Raw genomic sequence first — 18,054 nt, 5'->3', positions numbered from 1 at the left:
AGCAGCAATGCACTACAAGGTCGCCAAGAAGAAAACTCCTGGCGACAGCAAATCATTCAGGCACTTAGCACAACGTGATTTATTTCTGGTGATCAGTGGCAGCCTAATGAAGTGAACAAACAGAATTCAAAAAGAAAAAAAATGCTTTCAAAAAATCCCAAGATTTCTAGCATGTTCACCATTTCCCCCCCCCCCCCCAATGTGTTTTATTGCTCCCAGTCTGGACATCTCTCCCTTTTTCTCTTGTCCAGTTTCCAGATACAGAGGAAAAAGTCACCTTGTTCCTTCTATTCTACCTCAACTACTGCCTGAGGAATGTTTTAAACAGCAGAATGCACAAAAAGTCTAGGCAAAAAGCAGCTGACAGTCCCACTAAATACATTTTTTTTTTCAATTTAACATAGGATCAGTTAGCTGATTGGGTTTTTTAATTCTAAGCATCAGGAAACCCTAGTTAAGTCAGTGCTATGCAATAATTTGACAAATTGATTCTTTAAGAGAAATAGACTGGTACATGCATTGAAACTTTTATAAATCATTTCACAAACATTTCCAAGTTGATTTTTTCCTGAAAACATCAAGCATTTAGCTGCCACTGCTATTACAGGTGAGAAGATATAGCCCTAACTCTTGATGCAACTGTAATAAGTTAGGACTGTTGAGATCACATCTGAAAGGACAGGAGAGATCTCTCTTGCCTTATGAGACAAAACTTTTAGTAGAGATTTTGCCACTTCGTAGGATTCTGCCACTAAGCACGAGAAAGATCTGAAACAGCAATGCAGGCAAAAACTAAACTGCCCATTAGCAAAGCGAACTTTTCTCTTGCTATGTAGGTCATAGCACAGATTCTACCACAACACAGCCAAAATAAAATGCACTTAGGCTTTGAAAAAAAAAATTCCTAACAGCAGTATCAGCAGCCTTTTCTTCATCTTCCTGAATTTTGAAAAGCGTGGAAAAAGGAAAAAAGAAAGTACACAGATTATATTAGAACAGAAAGAGTTATCTGGGGTTAGAAAAAAAAAAAAAAGAACAAGTTTTGTGAGAACAGCCATCTTAAGAAAAAAAGAAAGCAAACCTATGGAATATATCTATGTTCATGGCCACTTCTGAGTATCCAAAGTATGAGTATGTAACTCAGCGTTTGCATTTTTGCAGTGCATTAGATATTGGACATTTACAATCAGAAGTCCTATCCTACATTTACATCATGCAAAATGACCTGATGTCAACCGTTCTCAGACACATCTGTCTTGCTTCAGAGTCTTGAAACCACCAGCCGTGCCCACAACCAGCCCACATTAGCACACTACAGATTCCTATCTTTCCTCCTCCACTCTGTTCCGTGCCTTGAAACGTTTCCTCCTGCATCTTATGATAAATTTAGCCAAAAAAAATCTCCAGGCATGGCTGTCCCTTCACACTTACTATAGCTCCAGGTGTCACAGGGCTCTCCTCGTGACTGCAGGCTGCAAGCACCAGGATGATGTTGGAAATGTTTGCAGTAAAAATGGGTAACAATTATTAAGTCCCTTAACGCTCTTACCTCTTTACCACCCATGGCTTCAAACATCTTCTCCAACTGTACCCGCAGTTGCTGGATGTTATTCATAAGGATGCAGGGCTGAAGGGACAAAAGCAAGTGCCTCTTACTGCTCTGGATGCCAACACACATCCATCCACTGGCACAGTCTGCACCTCAGATACCCTCCTCCAGGTAACACTGCCTTTGTGAGTCAAATAGGGCGTATGGCACAGATTTCAGCACTCAGACCTAAAAGAGGAATGTCTTGTCTTTCTGCAGCTTTAAATGAAATGGCCAGTTGTGTAAATCTTTAGTCGGGAGGGGTCTGCCATCCAGAGCTGCACTCAAAAAGGTGTTTGGGGTCTGCCAGGTCAAGCCTCGAGCAGTAAACAGAGGGAAACTTGAGCAATAGAAGACTCCTCTCCCTGCTCCCCCACATCCCTCCTGCAATAACCAGTTGTGGGAAGTAACAGAAAGAGCACAGGACATATTCAAGGTTCAAAAATGAAAGACCTTGTATCATTTATTATCCTGAATTTTATTAAATTTAGGTTTAAACATCAAGCTAATTAGATGGAGACAAAGTAAACCAGGGCTGCTTCTGAGCACAAGATCCAGAGAAAAAAAATGTGCCCATCAGCTATCATCTCTGATGCAGGATGCAGACAGGCAGAGAAGATGTTAATTCCAAAGAGATGTAACAGTCTCCAAGGCCTGCTGTGCTGTAAGCTCTGGGGTTTACTTTTATTTTATGGCTAAGTAAACTTATAACTCCTAACTCAATCTACCAAAGCGTAGGGACAATAAAAAACGTGCTGATCATATTTATACCATCCACATGATCGTAGGACACTGTGGAGGGAAGCCTGCTTTATCAGAAAAAATAACATGATTCCTCAGAGTGGAGGAGGAATTCATCACGACTCACCAGTTTCTCCTTGGAACAGTAAGACTGGAAGCTCTTGGAGAGGATGTCAGCATACTGCATCAGCACCTTCCCAATCGTCTGTGAAGACAAGGTATCAGTCCTGTTATTTGTCCCCCATCACTGCAGGAGGACTACAGAAAATCAACCCAAACTACAGACCAAACTGAATTCTTCAAAACCTCCTATTATTTTTCATCTCACTAAGGGCAGACAAACAGCTGCTTGTTGAGGGTATTACCTTAGCAAATCTCCTATTGTAATGAGCAACAATAACAGGGTCTGGGCACTCCAGCTTCTTAATGATCTCAAAGCTCTGATTGAGCTGGGTGAAGACATCCACGACAGAGCAGGAGAACAGAGCATGCTCGGATGTTTGCTGGAACTGAAATGGAAGCACACAGAGTCATTCTCAGATGGAGAGGTCTGAGATACACAGGCGGCATTTATTTCATGGCTATCTCTGTCAGCAGCACTTTTGGAGGCAGGATAACTTCACAAACACCCCTGTCTTCCTCAGAATTAGTGAGAAGCTCTCCAAGAGGTTCAGAGGAGCTAAACAGCCAATTCTGCTGCATTTATAGGTTTACCCTCCTTCACCAGCTAGGACTGACAAGCACTAAGGAAATGCAATGTGTTGCTGAGACCTTACTGAAATCTGTTGTTTGCCTGTCAGTTAATAAGAACAGAGCAAAGAAGGGTTTTTAAGACTTTTTTAAAAAAGGGGAATGCTGACATCAGCATCACACAGGCTATACCACCAACAGTCACTGAACAAACTTCAAGGCTTGTGTTCTCCTTTGGAAATACTCAGCAAACTAAAAATAAGATTAGTCTGTAGGTGGATTAAGGTCATATTCTCAGTGCTGTGATTAAACACATGCTAAGTGCCTTATATTTCAATTACGTATCTCTCAAACACAAGGAGATGAGAGAGCACCAAGCAACCGCCTGAAAGATTAACAGCAGCAGCACACAACAGGCATAAATGGATGGTTTGCACCTCACTATTAATTTAAAACATCTCTTTGTGACCTGTACACAAAAGTGCTATGATAAACAAGTTCCATGGTGCAAAAACCACTGCATCCTCCTTTTGTATGACAGCTGAATTTACAGTGTTATTGTTTGGTTCTGGGCACTGAACACTGCAGTCCTCCTTTCAGTGACCTACATACCCCATCTTTTTTATCTCTCTCCAGAGCACCATGCAAGAATTCCAAGGAAACATCTTCATTTTCATCCAGCCACTGCATCACAAACTGCTCGAACCACCTAGAGGAGGGAGAGGAAAAGCAGCAAGGTACAGCATAAAACAGAGCACTCCAAATAGCCCTTTCCCCGGGACACCCATCTCTGTGGCATCCAGCAAGCGTTCAGAAGATCTAAATGCCCTCAGAGTAACACTCTGCCCTTCCTCCTTCCCCAGCATTGCTGTCAGACAGTTGATGCTGTTTCAGATCTCGTGAAACCTTACTGCTGTTAGTTCTCTGGATGCTGTTTCCTCTACATCCAGCCAAAACTTTCCCAAATTCTCTTAGGGTCATGTAACCTGCCAATCAGTAGGTCCTCTACCATCACCGGGGCTGAATCAGGGGCACACAGCATGGCCCAACCTCTGCAGACTGCTGGTCCCGTGCTATTTTTATCCTTCTCTCTTCTATTTCCTCTTCCTTGAGGCTCTCTCCTTTTCCTCTTGGGTTCCTTCTTTATTTTTTCAGCATCTTTGAACATTTTTATTCTCTTTTTCTCCCCCTTTCGTCCACGTGTTACACAAGGAAGACTTCTGTACCCACTGCCTACGTGTGGTGAGAGACAGCATGCTCCATTTGAATGCACCATTTTGCACTTAAGAGATGCAAATAAGCATGAAGGGAGGAAAAGGCACTCTTTTCCAGGCCACTTTATCTGCAGATAAAGTGCCAGGAGGGAGAACTGAGGCTAGAAATTTTCTCTGCTTTAATGCTATTCTCCCCTTGCCCAGGCCTCCTTTAGAACATCCTCCCATTTCCTGGCCTGTTGGTCTCACCGTGAGGGTGCTAGAGGCAGATGAACTGATGATAGCACGAGCTCATCCTTTAAGGCTTGCAGGAATCTGGCCAGCCCTAAAACAGCACTTTAATGTCTTCTTCCAAGGAACTGTAAACTGGGTTAACAAGAAAAGTGCTAGCCCAATAGCCTTGCAACATGCCCAAGTACCCAAGACCAACAGGTCCTAGAAGCCTGTTAAGATTTGTGTCTGTCCCCTCTTCTCACTTTGGAGGAAAAGAGAAAAACATGAGAGGCTGGGGAGGAAGAGGCTGCTGAAACAGCCACTGCTGTATTCCAAGGAATATTCCAGGGAAATGCCTTAGGTGAGGTGGTGCTGACACAGAGCAAACCACCAAGGTGAGAACTGGTTTCAGAGATGGGACCTTAAAGCCAGGATTGCTGCTATTTGGGACATATCACATCGTACAAACAGGAGGGGTATTGTCTATGTTTAAGCAAAAACACAGCACTTAAGCTTTTATTTAAATGTCTGTCTAAGCGTTGTTATTCAGATCTGTGTGCAAGTGCCAATGTGCTGCAGTTGAAGCAAATCTTAATTTAAAATATTACTAAACAGCAGCCACAAATAAGGAGTAAACGTGCCCACGTGTCATTTCAGTCCATACAAAAGATTATTATATGAGCTTCACAACAGAGTACAACCTCCTCTAAACAGGCAGCTGTGTTCTCACAGATCCTGCTAATTAGGGGCTGAGTTTGCAAAGAACATGAAAGCCTGTGCCAGACATGAGAGGGAGATCAAGAGCAAATTCAGAGCCCGAGCACACTGGATAGCCTTAAATACTCTCTACGCTTTGGAATATAAAGCGCATCGATGCTAATATTGGAAATTGTAACTGACACAGTGTTAAAATGCCAGCAGCAACCTGCCTATGCGGCGCTATTTAATTTAGGCAGCAACAGAGCAAAATTGTCATAGACATATGGACTTCCCATGTCCCCGAGAAATTCCTTTTGACTGCCAGTAGAAGCTCTCAGAAGTCAGCACATTTGGGGTTCTTGTGCTTTGAAGGCTCTCGTGGTTTCAACATTTTTGCTTTTCATTACAATAGCACATTTTGAAGCTCAGTCCCTGCAAGAGAACTCAGCAGTTTACAAGGAAGCTGCTACTAAATCCTCCACCTCTTTCAGAGTTTCCAGGCTGCAAGTTGCACAGTGCCTCATCTATGGCATAGCTCAATGGCTAGAAAGCACTACTTGCCAGAGCCTAAACTGTGGCATCTGGCATAGAGAAAAATAGAACTAGTGCACCAATTATTATCCATACTTGGTTATTGCATCGTAAGAAAGGGCCATGCAGCGTTCAGAATAGACACTGCCTGTTTTTATGGCTACCCTATGCTTATATACAAAAATCCACTGCATACCTATTTTTCTCTCTCAACAGACTGCCTAAACAAAGGTGGTGAGTAAAGAAAAGGACATTGTGCCCTGATTTACAATGAATCTTCAAGTGCTCAGTGAGCTACTCAGGTCAGCTAAGTCTGTACCCACACTTGCAAAGCCACTCTCAGCTTTGCCCTTTGCTAGCCAGCAGTAAAGCACAGGAGATAAGTCATCTATAAATATTCCCATCTCCTGGCACACTCAGGAGCAAAATGTACTTTGAGCTATAACAAAAACCTAGAGTTATCTCAGGGCAAGTATCCTGCACAGTCTTGTCCCATCACTAAGCAAGTGAGGAGGGACACTGCAGACCAAGAAGGCAACACAGAGATGAGGCAACAAAAAGATGCTCAAAGTTATCTAGCACAGAAGGGTGAATGTAGGAAGGAGGGGGCCAAACTCTTCTCAGTGGTGGCCAGTGGGGTAATGGGAACAAGTTGAAACACAGGAAGTTCCATCTCCATGTGAGCAGGAACAACTTCACTGTGTGGGTGACAGCCCTAGAACAGGCTGCCCACGGAAGCTGTGGAGGCTCCTTCTGTGGAGGTCTTCCCACCTGGATGCCACCCTGTGCTCTGGGTGTCCCTGCTTGAGCAGGAAGGTTGGACTACATGATCTCTAGAGGTCCCTTCCAACCTCAACCATTCTGTGGTTCTGTGAAACCAGCAAAAATAATTTGATTCCACGCAGAAACAGATACAGGACACAGTTACACGGCAAGTGTTGTCTTCATCCTGTCTCTTTGAATTATCCGTCGAGCCACATGTGAGGTAATGACTCGCACGCCAGCGCTACAGCCCGGCTCGAGACAGCAAAGCCCACGGCCCCAAACTACTCTAGTACAGAACAAGCCTTGGCCCTGCTCACAGGGAAGAGCAGCAGTGCTGTGTCACTAAATGCAAGTGGGCTGCTCCTGGTTGCACAAAATTTAGGCTGAGCAAGAGGCTGTAATTCCAGCTTGGCAACAAGCCTGGTTTCTGCGGGCTCACGCTTGACAGGTGAATTAATCTTGCTCATTTGCAGTGCTGATGCTCATGGGTGCCCGGTGAACATCCCAAGGGCCTTGGCAACTGCAGAGGTTAGAAGGGAGGCAGGATGTCCTGCAAGTTAGACAAGCAGACGCCCTGTTCCACAAAGTGGCCTGGAGAAACAAGACAGGATTTCAAAGGCAGGAATAGCTTTCCCCAGGGGAGAGGAGCTAGTCTCTAGCAGCACTACAATACTAGCTGCATGCTAGTATCAGTATTAAAATATAGAACATTTCTTTATGTGTCTAAATAAAAAGGTTTTGTTGTTGTTCGAGTTTTTTTGTTTTGGTTTGGGAGGGGAGGAACTGACATTTCGCAGCTTTTAGCAGACAGCTAGAAAGCAAAGCGAGAAAGTTTTAAAGATCCACTCCCAGCTATGTTTCTACTTCAAGTTCAGAAAATGCTGCTGAATTTCAGAAAATAAGGGGAAAAAAATCTTTCCTACTTTGGATTCGTCTTATTCAGTTGTGTCCCATGGCTATCAGAAAAATGGTCTCTTACCGCTCCAAAAAGAGAGTTTATCGATATTCTTGTCTGCCTAGTAGAGAGACATCTCAGCTCTTTTCTGGACAGCAGCAATTTGGCTTTATCTAAAGAGTTTACTCATGAGCAAACCTGATGCACGGGCTGCTTTGTTTAAAGAAGCTGCAAGATGAAAAACACCGGTGACTGAGCAAAGTAGACAACAACAGATTGCTGTAATCGGTTTCAAGAGGATGTTTAGTGACAGGTGAAGACCATGGTTGAAATCAACACTCCTTGTCCCTGACATTGTGGTGATTGTGTTAAAGCGTAATAGAGTGAAGTAGCCAGGGGAGCCAGACACTTCTCAGGTGCCCGAGTGCTGAAGAAGCTCCACCACAAAAATCAGCAGAGTAGAAAAGACTGCAAGAAGAAATTGGCATAGAAACACAGAATGCTTAAGGTTGGAAGGGACCTCTAGAGATCACCTAGTCCAAACCCCCTGCACACGCAGGGTCACCTAAAGCACGTGGCACAGAGCTGCATCCACACGATCTCCAGAGCAGGAGACTCCACAACCTCCTCGTGCAGCCCGTTCCAGGGCTCTGTCACCCTCACTGTCAAGAAATTTTTTCTGAAGTTCCTGTAGAACTTCCGATGCTTCAGTTTGTGGCCGTTCCCTCTAGTCCTGTCGGCGGCCACTGCTGAAAAGAGGCCACCCCATCCTCCTCACTCCCTCCCTGGAGGTATTTATACACACACAGCATCATTTTCCTGATTACACAGAGGGGAGAAAAAGGAGACTAAGAATATCTGATTGCTTGCCTAAGTCTGCCCTGACTCAGAGGCACAAAAAGCCTTTCGAGGCTGTCGCTCCTGCACCCTAACGCCTCTCTCTGACCTGATTTGCTAAGCGAGGCCCATAGGCCAAGCTGAGCAATTACAGCGAGTGCCTCAGTCTTATTAACACACCGATAACGCCAGGCTTGAGGGACTGTGCACAGTGGAGGCTGGGGAGAGAACTCGAGAAGCCAAACTGGAAAGGCAGTCCGAGGGGCAAGTGCAGAGCACCGTATTTAAACAGCAAGACAGTGAATAATCAAATACAGGCTGGGAGCAATAGCTCGGTGAGGACACTGGTGAGGAGGCCTGGGGGCTGACAATGCCACTGCAAACAGACTGGCATTGCCTGGCACGTGAGAATAGGATAGGTAGGATTCCTGGTAAGATAGGAAATAACAAGGGGATAGAGGGCCACTATCACAGGAAATCCTTAAAAACCAGCAACATCGACACTGGTCAGAAGCAACACACCTGCTCTTAACTCGGGTAAGGTGGTAAACTGTGGTACCATATTCTTTCCAGATTGCTCAGACAAGTTTTTGCACTCATAAAACTTCTTTAGGTTTGAAATCTACTCCCTCTCTTTCAAAATTAAATAAAAACTGAGAAGAATTCATAGAACTTAAGAGGAAAAGCCTGATATTTCCAACTAAACCACCTGATGTTATTAAAAACCCTTACCTTTACTTACAAATCCTGTTACGCATATATGAGATACCATGCACACACATACATACAGCACACATATCTATTAATACATATTTAGTAATACAAGAATGTAAGCACTGTCCAGAGACACAAAGAGCCCGTTTAGGGCATGTTCTCAGAGGGTTTCTGACGACAGGGAGCATCTGCTCTTCAAGATGCCCTCACTACAAGCACGTAGTTTAAGGACTGTTCATGCCCCTGCTAAAACTGTTGGGAGACAGGGTACAACAAGGGGCTGAACTGTGTCAGGGACAGGGCACAGGACACTAGAGGGGACAAACATACACGTAAATGTTGAAAATAAGGAGTGGTGGAACAGCATATCACAAAGGAGCAGTGGTAGAACCAAATGACTATCCTGGAGGTAAAAGGACACGCAGAGTGGGTGCCCACTACGGAAGATATGAGACACTCACGCTGGATATTCAGGCACTTTTCCCTTGAAGGCAGGTAGATCACGAACATATTCATTGTACAGCCACTTCACTTTGAAGTGTAAATTCATATAGTCTGCGCTTTTACACAGCCTGTGTTTCTCATGCTCTGCAAAGAAGGAAAAAAAGCAGTTAGGTCTGAATTTACCACTACTGCTGTCTCAGACATAGGATGCTCTTACAAAGCACATCTGCAGTAAGCAACGGTTTTGAGCACAAAGCATCTACAGAGATATAAAATCTTCAGTGACACAGAAGGTTTCAGCAGCCAGCAGGGGTTCTCTGCATTTGACATGTTCTCTGCGTTTGGCACTTTAGAGTTCATTTCTATAGCTCCAACTAATACTTCCACTTACTAAAAGGTTTTGAGGAGGAAAAAAAAGAAAAAAAAAAAGGCAGTATCTTGTAGCCTTTCCTCGCAGCCTTTTTATGCAACATATGACATCCAGATTTTACTCTTGTGGGGAAACAGTCAGTTCAAAAATGAACCTGTTCATTTTTAGCTATTAACAAAAGCAGCATGTACATATAACATATATATTACATTACCTTTCCGAAGAGACAACAGTAGAGAGAATCAAGTTTAGTTTGACAGTGTCAGTCACAAGCAAGTTTAGACAAGTTATGAATTCTTATATATGGCCTCTCAAGCATTTTCTATAGCATGTGTCAAACCCCCCTTGCCCAGCTCTGCATTACCTTCTTTCCTCATGGTAACGGAGGATTCACAGCAGCTGGGTTCAGTGGGAATCATGACCCTAATTATCAGCTGACCAGTGCTGCACTGGTTGCATCAATCTCTTCTGATGGACTTCAACAGCATGAACACTGTTTTTCTTCTTTCTTATTTTGGTTTGTTCACTCTAGCATCACAATAAGCTGCTTGGCCATGACAATGGTCTTAAATCTTGTATATCATAGTCTAATATCTAGGTACAGACTTAGGAATTTTTCCAAAAGTTTGCATGACCTAAAGTAGTAACAGGAATAATATCCAGGATTTGTCTGTAAACTCAACTTTCTCATTTTGTGTGTGATTATATCATTACTAATGTAATCACTAGTAATTAATAATAGTTACAATTAGTAATCATTGCAGTCATTACCGCTCATATGTGCGGACTGGATCTGAATGTTAAAAAATAGAAGCCTCTCAACTCTGCATGGCTTCGATCTCGCACTGCAGGTGCCCAGGAACTGGGCAGATATGTGCACAGGGGAACAGCACACGCTGCAGGTATCGATCAGCTGAACATGTGCCTTAAAGATGCAAAATAGTCATAGCTTTTTATGCAATGACCTGACAGAGAGGTTACTCTTGCATTCTTGTCATCTGTTTCAACGCAAATATTTGCAGCTACTCAAAACATGAAGCCCCCATCTCTCCTGAAGCTTGAGCAATATACATAAGACTGACCAAGTAAGTGAGTTATCCAGCTGAAAATACAAAAACAAAGAACCTTTCATGCATAATTGTCTCACAGGCTTCACCAACTCCCCCAGCAGTGCAGCTCTCAAGTGAGTTGTCTGCAAAACTCTGTTACAGCACAATCCATATTTTTCCTCACAGTTCTTCCACTCAGCAGACTCACAAAGGTAGTCTTAAAAAAAAATTCATTTTAAATAAATTAAAGCAGTTGATATCAGACAGATATAATCCCAAGGGAATGATGGTTCAATGGACAAATTAGTTAATATGTGCTACCACTTTATGTGTGTGCTGTGATCCATTACTCTCCACAGGGAAGATATTTTTATTGGAAGCAGAGGCGCGGAAGTACATTCGTGTTGCAGTCCAATAAAGCTAATACCTTTCCTGAGCACTAAGGAATCATGTCCCTCCCCCTCGGTGCCTGAACTGCTGACCTCCCTCAGGAAGAACTGCAGAAGAAAATAGTAAACTCTGCTTGTAGATCTAAAACTGGCAACAGAAATAACAACAACACTGTCTGCTTAGCTCCCTGTAAGAGCAGGAAATCAGTGATTGATTGATGAGTGATTAGAACTTCGTTAACTTTGCTGTGTGGCACTACCAGAGGTGCAGCTCCCACACACAAACAGCTCTTGCGGATGGAAGGCATCATCCAAAAGTCAAAATAACCCACACAGGGACTATCCACCTCCCTAAATATCATTTACTCAGAAGTCAGCAGCACCTGTGGTTGCAGTGTGACTCATCACCTGTAAGGAGTGAAGAGGGAGCTTTAAAAACACTCTGGCCAATATAAGGCATTCACTGTGATAAAGCTAATGGTACTTAGGTTGAAGGCCTGAGAGGAGTCTTGACCCCTCTGCTTTTTGCATCACACACACACACACACACACACACACACACACCCCAAAAGGAGTCAGTCTGAGCAGGTCTTTTCCAAATTCCTCCTAGCCATGATGCTGGCTGCCAACACAAAAGCACCACCAAACCCTGGTGCATATAATAGCAGCCAAGGGGGTTAAAGTTTAAATGGGTAAAAAGCAAAGTAGAAGGACACAGGCTAATTGTTTTCATAATTAAGCAGTGCACTAGAAGCAGTTAATTCAAGATTTTTCCCCAATATGCTCTTCTCCTGCAGTAGCACATTTAAAACACAAGTCAACTGCAGAAGAGGGAGATGCAAAGCAGCCACAGAAGCACAAACCTAGTGATTGCTACCTAATCATCTATGCAGTTCAGGGGCAGCTTGACACTAAGGAGACAAAACTAAGGGCAATTAGAGAAAGAGAGGTCTTACCACCATAAAAGAGACCCTTGCGTATACGAAAGAAAGGTGGGGCTTGTGACAGAGAAAAGATAGAAGTGAATTGCAACAACCAAACGCAAAGAAAACCAAGAAAGCCAGAGACCTCTCAGCAACTTTTACCATCACCAGCTTGTTCCCCACTTCAAGGGCCACCACAGAGTCCTGATCAACTGCACTCCTCGTGAGGAGGAAGGTTTTGGAGCACTTGATGGTGACATGGAAACACAACAGCAATGGGCCAGTGGTACGTTTCATAAAATTGCACTTGCACCTTTCACACAAAGCAGCCTGTGATTCAGACACTCACACCGTTAGTTATTTCAGAAGAAGCTGAAGAGCATCTTCAGATCCACCAGGCTTAGAGGGTTTTGGTTCTGCTTTATAACCTGCTGGTTTTTATAGAGCATAGCAGCAGCAACAGTGCAAGGGTGCACAAATATTTTCCAGGAACTGCTGTTTTTATCTTCAAAAAAAACCCCAAGTTCTGTAATGTTCTCACATTTTTTCTGAAGATTTCATCTGCAAACAGTCTGTGCTGGAGGAGAGTTTTAGGGGCACCGAGGCCATATAATTAAGGCATTAATAGGGAACTGCTTCCTAGCAGTATGCTCTTCAGTGTTATGTCCAGTTTTATTTTTGAGGCAGACAATAGCTCTTCCACCATGTCCTTGCTCCACAGGCCATCAGATCTTTCTTTTTTTTTTTTTTGGGGGGGGGAGGGGGGGGTCAGTCAACTTATTTTTCTTGGGTTAATTTTGAGCAAATAGTGCTGTATTGCTGATTTATTCATTTATTTTAAATGCAAATTGCTGTTTAGGCTGCTGCATTGTTAATACTTCGGAAAGTTGGCATCTGCACCTGTGCTTGATCTACCATATGAGAAGCCAGGCCGTGGCAGAAGGATTTATTTCAGTCCTTCCTGCCAAGTCTACTCCTCTTCTGTTCCTATCAGAGATGCCTTCAATTTACAACTTTCCTAATGCTCATCTGTCCAAACCAAGATTAAATGGTGTTATCAAGGAGAACATGGATTTTCTATTACTGTCTTTTAATGTCTTCCTAATAGAGAGGAGAATCTCTCTTTGCTCGGGGAGCATGTCCTTTCTGGGTTATGGAGGTTTTGTGGAGCACAGCAAGAAAACTGGGAACTCCAGTTTAATTTCATGTCAGCCCAAAGTGGGTTGACAAGGTGGCTATGCAGCTACTGAGCCACAAAGGTGAGGCTGTGTGACTTGGAGATGCCCTTCCCTACAGAGCAGGATGATCCCGCTGGCCAAATCTGGGCCATACAACATCTCTGTTTGATCTGTTTTAACCTCAGGCTGGTGGGGAACAGGAGGCACATCTGAATGCCTCCTCCTGTACTCGTTTACCAGTGAGCAGGGAACTGCCAGGTTGTCCATTCACAGCACCCTAAGCTGTCACCGCTTCTAGGGAGAGGATAAGAGGTCTGGTGGATCCTGGAGTTGCTGCCATGTCTCAACACTTGGGTCTCTTTAGGGGAGGCAGATGAGAGCAAAAGATGGACCTCCAGGGCACTCACCTCCATCATGCTAGTGCCATCACTGCTACCACGAGCACCAAAACACACTCGAAATTCAGAAGGAGCACTTCATTTTTATCACCTAACATTTCAAACTTTATCAATTTTACAACTTTCTTTCCATCTTGGAGAAACCATCTTCTTCCTGAATCTTGCAATTCTCTCCAAACTGCATATTGGAGAGCAATGTGGAAGCATCAAGCTGGAATGGGAGCAGGAGAGGAGGGGAAGTTTCATGCAGCCAGGCCCTTATTCTTTCTAAATACGCTGCAGGGACTTTGGTTTAAGTTAGAAACAAAATTACTGCCACTGCAGAGAGAAGGAGCCACAGAGCCTCCAGCACCACACAGCCAGGAGGGAAGGAACAGAGCCCCACACTCAAACCCCAACACTGAATGCCACCTGCAGCTTAGTGCCTGGTGCTCAACACAGGGACACTCACCCAAATTGCTGAGCATGCTCAAGCACCACCAAAGAACGAGAGGAAAGACTAGTGAGGACTCTCCCAGCCAGCACGTACCTGCCACCTCTGCAGCAGCAGTGCAATCTTCTAGGTTGTCTTTGCAGATCTGCCCATCAGTGCATAAAACTAGAGGACACTAAAACTAGTACTATCTACATCCAAGGTGCTATATCTACCAGTAACAGACCAAAGTCTCTGCCTACTCACAGATGAAAACTCTACTCAAGAGGGTGAACTTACCACTTGGTGAGCTGAATGAACTCATGTTATCCAGAACTTAGGAACAGAACATAAGGGAAAACACCACGAAAAACGTTAGGAGCAGGTATTATATGCCGCATCTGTATGCATACATCTCCACAAAATAGACCAGCTTTTGTAGCAGAGAGCTTGACACATACAGAACTCAAAGCACACCAGATGTTTACCCATGGACCACTATACAGCTAAAGACAAGAATATGAAGCTCCTAGTACAGTTAAACTGATTGAGGAATCACACAGCTGAGAACAACAAATCTGATCTTCACCCTTCATATCCTCCCTTCCCATCTCCCCTTAAAAAAAAGGGCAGAGAGCCAATTCAAACATCTGCATTTAAGACATAGATAGTAAGGACTTCAACCAAATTACTGTAAGCTTGTTCTTATGGTAATTGTAAGAAGCTTTGGGAGCAAAGCTCTGGGGAAGCAAAGCAGTAGGGAATCACACTTGCCTCAAATAGAACTCTGCACCTTGAGCATCTCTCAAATATAAAGTTAGAAGAGACACACACCAAGACATGCTCTACCACTGCTCAATCCTCCCACACAACTAGCACAGATCGAACAGAGATACATTCAGTTTTACATCTTTAGTTCAAAATGCAAAACTTTCTCTATCAGCTGACTTTGAGTCAACCCTTCTAAGGAAGAAATAAACTGAAGAGGGAAGCTCATGATATACTCTCTTTTAGCAAGTGTTTCCTATGCACTGATGAACTCATGGGTGGAAACATCATGCCAGTTCTTGTCTGAAGAAGTTCACAAATGAACTGGAGGATGCCAGGAAAAGCTAAATAAGCTCAGTGCTGTGGAAGGCAGTCACTGACATGAGCAAAATATGAGATGTGAATGGAGAAAATACAGGCAGTAGGACTTGGTCCCATGTTCATAATATCTGTTCTTAGAGCAACACAGTCTCTACAAGACAAAGATGTTGTGAGGTACAATTGTATTTAAAAAATTTTAAAAACTCCTAGCACAGACAGCAATGTTTCACCTGGAGCCTGCTCAAATCAAGCCTAAAGCTCACGAAGGGTGTCCACAGCACAGTCTGTAGCCCTGTTACATTGAGAGAGGTTCAGGAGCAGATGAAGTCTCTTCTCTTTGCTTACAGAGCAAAGCCCCAAGACTGCTCCTGCAGAACAGCATGAAGGAAATGTAGCTGGCAGCATCTTTCTTCTAAGAGTTTGATAGTCAGTCCTATATGTGAACTTAGATCAAATGGGGGACAAGTGGCCTGACAACAATCTTGTGCATGACCAGAAGTCCTAACTTGATTCGCCCATGGAACACAAATTACAGCTAGCATACTATGTAATGCCAGAACACAGACACTTCTGTTTTATCAGGCTATCACCTTACAGGTGACTGTAAAGGCCTGACCCTGAAAAATACAAAGAAAACAGCTCCCACTATAACTGCAGACACAGTGGGAACCGTATGCACTCTGCAAATAAATATAAACCCCGTATTCAGACATTATAATAAATTGTATTGCAAATGACAATATTTCTTTCAAAAAGCTTGGTGTCCTCTGCATGCCTAATGTATTTTCAGAAATGGTAAATTCCTCCTTCACTACCAATCTGTTGGGATTATGCAAAGATATGTTCAAGATGAGGATGTCTGCAGCAGGATTTTAGCAGCACATTTCTGCCCATGATGTAGACAAAGCCTCCAGTGTATCCCACACAGTGAACTGCAGCCGTTGTACAATCCAGAGCTCACCTACCTCTCCAGTCTGTCCTTCCTATTTCAGTACATTGCAAGGAAGCAGCTGCTGCTGTTCTAGGGCATCGTTTCCTGAAGCCAAGGTGAATTCTTGATTTTAAACCAGCTGGGAAGACTATTAACAGCTTGCAATGCAGCCTAACACCCAGGTCTAGACCTCCTGGAGTCTGTCGTGCAGCTCTCAATCTGAATTCTCACCCACAAAGCAGCTGTCCACAAATAAAACATTAAGAAATCCTGCTCCAAAGAGTGCTACAACTAATATGCTTAAGCCTTATTTGCATCAAATGGATGGAGCAGAAGAGATTAGCAAAGCCAGGTCAGCTGGCAGCAGTGAGAAATTCTCTTACCTTCCATGGCGTATTTCATATCTTGGGCAAAAAGAGTCCACATGACCTCGGCGCTGATCTTCCCAACAGCAAGCTCCTGAGGAAACCTGAGGGGATATTTGGGAAAGACTTTGGCACATTTCAGAGCAAAGGGCTCTTTACTCAGCTCTGAGCTACACTATAAGCCGAAAGGCTCAACATTACAGGCATTTCTTTCACCCTAGAGAGATAACCAGGTGGATTTTGGAGATCATGCACTGGTTGAGGCTGCTTTTAGCTCAAAAAGCCAGCCACTGGGTGCCTCTCCTCCAACAGACACTTGCTTTAACTCCAGCAATGTGACCTCAACGAGCTTGCATCTGTTCTTCCTTCTTATCCATAATCCTTTTTTTCTTTTTTTTTTTCCCCCTAGTCTTACATTGGTGGTATGCGAATCCTAACCAGGTGTTTGCAGAGTGTTAAATCCACAAGCTCTAGGGCAAAACCCTCCATTCATGTATAATATCATACAATTCCCCTCTTTTGCCCTGTGGCATTGTCACAGGAGCATTTGCTGCAGACTCAGACCAATTTCAGTTTTCTTTGCAATGTTACACCAACCCCACCCAATGCAAATTCCCAGCGCTGCACAGAATACATCATGTTCCTAAATCACAGTGCAAGGCACTGTCACACTGTCATCATTGTGCATTAATATGCTCAAATTGCTTGAGCAAAAAACAAAAACCAAAATCCCCAAAACAAAAAGCCAACAACTCTCACCCCATTTTCAGGTGCCTCCCTGAGTTCACGATTGTAATAATCGGGGTGTTTGTGTTCGAACGCCATCGTAAATGAACTTTTTGAAACTCTTCCATCCCAATCAAAAAGTTATTTATATAGACAGAGACAAATAAGACAGAAAGACAGACAGACAAGATAAGTTCTTCTATAAATACACAAGTGACAGAAGAGATAGAAAGCAGTTTAACATATAAAGCAGAGTACACAGACAGACTGCTACTAGCATTAGCCACAAAAGACATTGAAGTTTCTTACTGATTTAGGACTGGGGTATATGAATTTTTGTCTTCTTCTATGATAGAAACTATCAGTGTGATGAGTTTGGGCCAGAAGTCCAGGTTTCTGATGCTGGGGCCCTGTTCCTCAGGAGGCAGGTCCTGATTTTTGTTCTAGGAAAGAAGCCATTAGAAACCCAATGTAAATTTAAAGAAACATCTTTGAAATGTAGGTCACTTTGCTCCTTAAAAACTCCAAACACAAAGTATATTTGGGCATTTTCCTTCAAAAAGTTGAAAATTATGGTATCTCCTGGCAAACTGCTTGATCTAACACAAAACATAGTATTATGGCAAGTCATGTCCCAGACTGGTGGCCTCAAAGACTAAGAGAACCCTCCTTTTCAGGCCAGGGCAAAATTGCTAAGGCATCTTTTTCTCTAAGCTGGGTGCAGCTACTTGCATTGTAGTCCCTCCATGCTGACACATTCTGTGTGCATTACTCAAGAGTGGGCAGTGGAGCTCTCAAGGATATGAGAAAAATGTGGGGCTTAGAGGCACATCCTAAACCCAGTGCAGGACCCAGGTCCTATCCCAGGTCCTGCACTCGGGTGAAATTTCCCT

General features: G+C 43.6%; 1 protein-coding gene across 2 annotated transcripts in view; it reads right to left on the bottom strand.

The window, feature by feature from the left end:
* The window catches only part of UNC13B (unc-13 homolog B), a 172,996-nt gene that overhangs the window by 31,543 nt on the left and 123,399 nt on the right, over positions 1 to 18,054 (bottom strand). For both annotated transcript variants that reach the window (XM_026039780.1, XM_026039772.1), the window contains 7 exons: positions 17,471 to 17,604; positions 16,454 to 16,539; positions 9,349 to 9,475; positions 3,632 to 3,728; positions 2,695 to 2,838; positions 2,457 to 2,534; positions 1,550 to 1,627 (listed from right to left, as the gene is read on the bottom strand). In XM_026039780.1, the coding sequence (XP_025895565.1) occupies positions 1,550 to 1,627; positions 2,457 to 2,534; positions 2,695 to 2,838; positions 3,632 to 3,728; positions 9,349 to 9,475; positions 16,454 to 16,539; positions 17,471 to 17,604 (744 nt within the window). The remainder of the gene's footprint in view (positions 1 to 1,549; positions 1,628 to 2,456; positions 2,535 to 2,694; positions 2,839 to 3,631; positions 3,729 to 9,348; positions 9,476 to 16,453; positions 16,540 to 17,470; positions 17,605 to 18,054) is intronic.

This window comes from Nothoprocta perdicaria, unplaced genomic scaffold (assembly GCF_003342845.1).
Source record: "Nothoprocta perdicaria isolate Ctin4 unplaced genomic scaffold, notPer1 scaffold_10, whole genome shotgun sequence".
Classification (NCBI taxonomy): domain Eukaryota; kingdom Metazoa; phylum Chordata; class Aves; order Tinamiformes; family Tinamidae; genus Nothoprocta; species Nothoprocta perdicaria.
The sequence above is the reverse complement of the archived record's forward strand: the minus strand, read 5'-3'. Positions and strand labels throughout refer to the sequence as shown.